The sequence below is a fragment of the Neophocaena asiaeorientalis genome, unplaced genomic scaffold, assembly GCF_003031525.2.
Source record: "Neophocaena asiaeorientalis asiaeorientalis breed wild unplaced genomic scaffold, Neophocaena_asiaeorientalis_V1.1 scaffold427, whole genome shotgun sequence".
NCBI classification, from domain to species: domain Eukaryota; kingdom Metazoa; phylum Chordata; class Mammalia; order Artiodactyla; family Phocoenidae; genus Neophocaena; species Neophocaena asiaeorientalis.
The window spans coordinates 2489338-2495915 of NW_020172280.1; the positions used below are offsets into that span (position 1 = coordinate 2489338).

At 41.2% G+C, this 6578-nt stretch overlaps 1 protein-coding gene across 1 annotated transcript; it reads left to right on the forward strand.

The window, feature by feature from the left end:
* The first annotated feature begins 2959 nt into the window (after positions 1-2959).
* RNF182 (ring finger protein 182) lies at positions 2960-6161 on the forward strand. Its single transcript, XM_024763942.1, has one exon. It carries the CDS (start codon positions 3086-3088, stop codon positions 3827-3829), a length of 744 nt encoding a protein of 247 aa, XP_024619710.1. The 5' UTR covers positions 2960-3085; the 3' UTR covers positions 3830-6161.
* The last annotated feature ends 417 nt before the right edge of the window (positions 6162-6578 follow it).

Here is a 6578-nt window from a genome sequence, read left to right on the forward strand (position 1 = left end):
TGGCTATTGTAAGTAGTAAATAACGCTGCCATGAACATGGGGGTGCAGATATCCCTTCGACATAGTGTTTTTGTTTCCTGTGGATACATTCCCAGAAGTGGAATTGCTGGATCATACGGTAGTTGTATATTTAATTTTTTGCGGAAACTCCCACACTGTTTTCCATAGTGGATGCACCAAATTACGTTCCCACTGACAGTGTGCAAGGGCTCCCTTTTCTCCACACCCTCTCCAGCATTTGTTATCTCTTGTCTTTTTGGTCATGGCCATTCTAACAGGTGTGAGGTGATGCCTCATTGTGGTTTTGATTTGCATTTCTCTGCACCTTTTCATGTACTTGTTGGCCATTCATATATCTTCTTTGGAAGAATGTCCATTCCTGTGCTCTGTCCATTTTTAAATTAGGGTATTTGGGTTTTTGCTATTAAGTTGTACGAGTTCTTTATATATTTTGGATATTAACCACTTATCAGATATGTGGTTTGAAAATATTTCTTTCCCATCCCATAGGTTAGCTTGTCATTTTGTCGATGGTTCCCTTTACTGTGCAGAGCTTTTTAGTTTGATGTCGTCCCACTTGTTTATTTTTGATTTTGTTGCCTGTGCTTTAGGTGTCATATTCAAAATGAAGTCATTGCTAAGACTCATGTCAAGGAACTTTGTCTCTATATTTTCTTCTAGGAGTTTTATGGTTTCCAGTCTTAAACATTTAAGTCCTTAATACATTTCGAGTTAATTTTTGTGATTGACGCAAGGTAGGGGTCTAGCTTCATTACACATAAGCCTTTTATTGGTGTTTCTAGATGTATACTCTGGCTCTCTGTGCCTATAGGTGTAATTGTGCTTATTTATCCTCACTGAATGCTTTACTCTCTCTTTTCCTGATGTCTTTATGTATATGCTTGCATTCTGTTTTCTCCTTATTCACACAGCTTCACGCCCATCAGTCCTTTTGACAGTAATGGAGGCAGTTACTGCTATGAGTTCTACTGTTACCATCAGCTCCAGCAAGGCTGAGTGGGACGGTAGCTGCAGAGAGAGTACAATGTGTTCTCTTGGGATGGGCCTTGGGTCTGTGTGTGGCTACCAAGAGAGCTGATGGAATGGGAGCCGTCCAGGAATTGGATCACTAGTGACCTGCCCAGGACTAGAGACCATCCTCTGCAGGCAGCTATAGGACTGGCAGTGGTGACAGGGGTAGAGCTCCTTCTTGTCCCTTGACTGTCGTCCTGGAGATGTTCATCCCCCAAGAGAATAAAAAGCCAGCTTTGTAGAACTGTGGCAAATTAAAGTCACATTTTGCAAGGTCTTGGGCACGTGGAAGGGAAAGGGATAGAAGAGCTGATGTTTGTGTCTATATATTCTTTTTTGCATGTAAGTGTAGATACAGAGAAAATTAGCTTACGGTAGCAATTTTGAAATACATGCCTTCATATACAGTCACTCTATTAAAAAAAAACTCTACCTACATTTTTTTGGCTGATGCCAGAGATTCTATTTATTGATTGACTTCCTTTTCCCACCAAGAGTATCTTGCCACGCTAACCATTGTACTATCCATTCTTATATGATATGAAGTCAATTTAAAAATTAACTAAAGTCATAATGAAAAAGGAAGATAATGTGTATTCACAAACCAATTATACATGATTTCAAAAATCATCCAAGTTTCCCTACCCACTGCCTCTTCTCTTTAAGGCAGTAGGATCCATAACAAAACTTAAAATTCTAGCAGAGTTGCAGTCTCCCTCTCGGCACTGTTATGACAGCCTTCTGCTGTTATTGCTTGGGGGTCTGCTCAGAAATTCAATTACATTTTGATATTTTTCCAGGCAAAACATAATTTAAGACAAATGTACTACCGCCCCAATCACATATATTAAAGCAAAATAAAAATTATTTTGAGATCTCCCATATTGCTGCTCCCTTCCATTAGTACTAATAATTGAGAACAGACTGTGTACGTGAGATCAGCTTTCAGCCATTTGTCCAGAGCCAGTAGTAATAGCAACTAGGGGTCAACATTAAGGACTGTTGATTGTATCAGGCTTTCTGTAGGCAAGTGGGTGAAGTTTGAGTACTTCTTGATAGCCAGACATGCACGATTCTTCATATTTGGAGACATCACTGCACAGGTGCTCTGTGTTTACTTCTCTGTCTTGGGAATTAGACTTGACTTGGTTATAATGCTTACGTCAGGTGTCATATGCTTCACTCTTCCTTGAGTGTACGTACGTAGACAACCATGGTTTGCAAGACTAGTATTGAAACAAAAAGTTTGAAATTGATTAGTGAGATGAGGAAGGCATTTATAACAGATTTCTTTACACTGGGAAGGTGAGAACCGTCTGCTATGTTTAAATGCGCTCTCATCTTTATAAAGCACTTTCTGAAAACACATTTTAAATCTTTATCCTTAAGATTTCCCTTCTTTTGTGTGTTCCTAAGCACTACTGAGGGTATTTAGACAATTGGAGCTTATACCAATGATCCGCTGAATGAGTGCGTCTGTATTGAATGGAGTTTAATTGCAAACATCTATTTCTGATAAGTGTCCCATTCAATCTTCATAGAGGCCAGCATTTGTTACAAGTTTCAGAGAGAGAAATCTCTATATCGAGCCATACCCACAGTGCTCTGGAGTGTACTTCACACCACTACGATTCTTAATTCCTTCTTTACTATCATATTTGTGGACTGAAAAAGCTAAGCATGGAGATAACACTTTCCTATCCTGGAGGCAGAAATGTGTGAAAAGATGAAGGGGATTTTAACCTTTCAAGTCTACTGCTTCTAATCGTTGAAGCTCAGAAAATTCCATAAAGCACTTTTCAGTGAACTGTTCACAAATTTAGAATTTCTTTTCCTTTGCAGACCCTTCATGTGGCCTTTGTAAATATGCGTTTGAGACACAGAGAGGTATGTAACAGCTGAAAAAAATGCCTGGAAGATTTCTGTCCCTCCTCTTCCTGCCCATTTGCATCTCTGCCTGATTCGCATGATGTGATATTTGGAGAGACAGCTTCATCGAAGTCGTCCTTCAAGGAGACCCGTCTGGCCCAAGACTGGACGTACAGAATTCAGGATGGCCAGTCAGCCGCCAGAGGATGCCGCTGAGTCTCAGGTCTCGGACGAGCTGGAGTGTAAGATCTGTTACAACCGGTACAACCTGAGACAGAGGAAACCCAAAGTGCTGGAGTGCTGTCACAGGGTGTGTGCCAAATGCCTCTACAAGATCATAGACTTCGGGGACTCCCCGCGCGGCGTCATCGTCTGCCCTTTCTGCAGGTTCGAGACATGCCTGCCGGATGACGAAGTCGGCAGCCTGCCCGATGACAGCAACATCCTCGTGAACTTGACTTGTGGTGGCAAAGGGAAGAAGTGCCTGCCCGAGAACCCCACAGAGCTGCTGCTGACCCCCAAGCGGCTGGCCTCTCTGGTCAGCCCTTCCCACGCGTCCTCCAACTGCCTGGTCATCACGATCATGGAGGTGCAGAGGGAGAGCTCACCGTCGCTCAGCTCCACGCCCGTGGTCGAGTTCTACGGGCCCTCCAGCTTCGACTCCGCGACCACCATGTCGCACAACTGGACCGTGTGGAACTGCACGTCCCTGCTCTTTCAGACGTCCATCCGGGTGTTGGTATGGTTGCTAGGTTTGCTGTACTTCAGCTCCTTGCCCTTGGGCATCTACTTACTGGTATCCAAGAAGGTCACCCTCGGGGTGGTCTTCGTCAGCCTCGTCCCTTCCAGCCTCGTCATCCTGATGGTATATGGCTTCTGCCAGTGCGTCTGTCACGAATTCCTAGACTGTTTGGCACCGTCCTCTTAACCGAGACGCACGCTCAGAATTTGACACACGTTGCCATGTTTCAAGTGAGGTCATTTAGCCCATATTTTCTCGCGCATTCTCTGTGATCGGTGCCCATGGCATGGACAAAGCCACTGGGCATATATTCGTGGTCCGTTTTCCATCAAAATGTTGACTCAGTTGGTTCCCCTGTGCGCTGGAAGTAAAAATGTTCGTTGCTGCTTGTGTGTTAGCAAAAAAGAAAAAGGGATCAGCTATAAGCCTTCCTAGAGCCCTTCTGAGTCTTCCCAGAGATAGGGCAGGTGCCGCTCAGAGCTGTTAGACAGACACCAGGGCCAGGCGTGTTATGCTGCTGTAGGGGTCTTTGCGGACAGTTAGGCATGAACTGATTCCTCTTCTCATAATCTCAGCCGGGGATGGAGGGTGGTCCAAGAGGAGAGCAGCCCCGAGACACACCTGTTTGCTCAGTGCTCAGCCCCTGCCCCTGTCCCATTGTTGGCGCTTCTGTGGATCCTCTTCAGCCCGGATGCTGGTTCCCTCTGCACATGCTCCTTGCCAAGAGGACCCTCGCCTCTTGTGTGGTTTCAGTTATGTACCTGTTTTGCCGCATTACTGAAGAGAATTAAAAACATTGAGGAATTTGCATCAGAGTAAACTTCAAGGCGGAATGTGGCCGCTTGTTTTTGAGACACGCACTTTCCTCCACGTTTATTTTCCACTCTACAGCCTTCTCTGAAATTCTCTCAGAGCAGTTATCGTTCAGAGATCTGATTTGAGCTTTTCCTTAAAGCATTTTCGTTTAGTTTCTTTTTTTTTTTTTTTAAACCATGTTGTTCAGTCAGCCCCATCCCTTATCCTGAGTGAGGTTCCGTTCAAATTAGTTGCCATAACTTTATGTGGATTTTGGGTTTTTTTCCATTGTATTTTAAATTCTGTTACGGACTCAACTTAATCCCATAACAATTTGGGGTAGATTGCGGCAGTGGAAACCCAGAAACAATTCGGGAGCTGTTCAAGCTCATGGTTTGATGTGCTGAGAACCTAAGTACTTTGCTGTGCTTTACTGAGCTGTACCAAAATGCTATGGTTCAGGCTTATGTGCCAGACTGTGTTGCAGTAGGTCAGGCAGAAGGATGGGCAAGAAACATGCCAAGTTGATACCCCGAATCGAAAAGATCCTTCAAGGAGGTAAGATGGAGGGGCAGAGTGCAATCTGACTATTGCCATCCCTGTTAAGTCCCTTTAAGAATGGATTCAAGTTCTTATGCAATCGATTTCAAATAAAAGCATAAGCTATGTGACTTGAGTTAATGAACTTCTTTTCATGATGTAGGGGAAGTTGAATGTATATATTTATGAGAAGAAATTGGTTAGCAGATTTTAGGTTTGAGGGAATAGAATGCCCACAGAAAGTAGGCAAAAAAAAGCTTTTTAGTCTAAAACTCATTACTGATGATAAACATTTAAATATTTATAACTCTTAGAAAGGGGCATTACTAAGACTACTTTAACTTGTTTGTGATGAAACATTTGTTGCGTGAAATACAGTGAACCAGTTCCAATCTCTTTATTCAGTAAAAAAAAAAATGACACTTATTTCTAGAATAGTAGTTTGACTTTAATTCTGTAACTATTAACTTTGAGAATATGTATGCCCAGGGTAGGTATGACAGGAAAGTATATGTGGGATGTGGCCCAGTGAATTTAAGCCCCAGTACAGCTAAATACACTTATAATTTCATGAAATCTAGTTTAGATAGCATTGTGAATGCAATTTCCAAATATCCATTTGTACTTAGAGTAAATATAATGTTTAGGAGATGTTTTGTGGTCCGGATTTATATATTTATAAGGTTTTTAAAAAATGTTCATGTTGCCTGAAATGTAACCTCAAATAAATTGGTGACTTATCATAGGATGGGTTTCTAGAAAGCTCTGGATATGGGTACTACGCATTTTGCTTCCTTGTATAATGTCTGCTAGTACTAAATTTGTGTCTCTCTTTGTATTGTGATAGTCTTTTTTTTTTTTTTTTTTTTAGTTGCCAGTAAGTTAATTCGGTGTTAAAGAGTTTTAAATGTATGACAACAAAAAACTCTTCGTGCTGTTGAATGAGAAAAGGACAGTGCTTCAGTCTTATTTATTGTGGTGATGTTTTGTTTGTCCATTAAATTGTTATTATTTCCAAGCTAGAAGTTTGATTTCTCTGACTGACGGTTGAAATTCAATTTTATTTTGGACTTCTTTTAACATTAGATAACTGCAAACGTGAGCTTTCGAAAACATTGGTTAAGCTAATCCCTTTGTCATACGAAGGAAGATTCCAGAAGTTTCTGACAAAGCTGATTTGCTCCATCCTACTTCTAAAAGGCCTTCATACCTTTTTTTTTTTAAAGAAAAAAAGGAAAAAAATAGGAAAGATGAAATAAAAACATTGTCTTTATAATAAAAATTTTTGCTTTTAATTTGTTTGATTTGTTTTCCAGATTTTGCCGAGCTGCTCAGCAAAATAGAATCCATTTTAGTTAGGAATTCACGAATCTTGTGTGATCTGGGCAAGTTTAAAAAAAATTACCCGATAATTAAATATGACCAGTGTTAGGCAAAGTAGAAATAATTTGGGACTATGTAGCAGTTTTATGCTTAGGATAATTAGCGAATTGGCACCATATGTTAATTGAGAGTAATGGTTTCATTCACTTCTGAAATCTACATAAATGAGGAAGGACCTGTTAAGGAAAACAGTTACCTGTGCTAGTCATAACCTAAG

What these genes read in the sequence shown, in the direction of transcription:
- RNF182 (XM_024763942.1), top strand. Translation starts at nt 3,086, where the DNA reads ATGGCCAGTCAGCCGCCAGAGGATGCCGCTGAGTCTCAGGTCTCGGAC.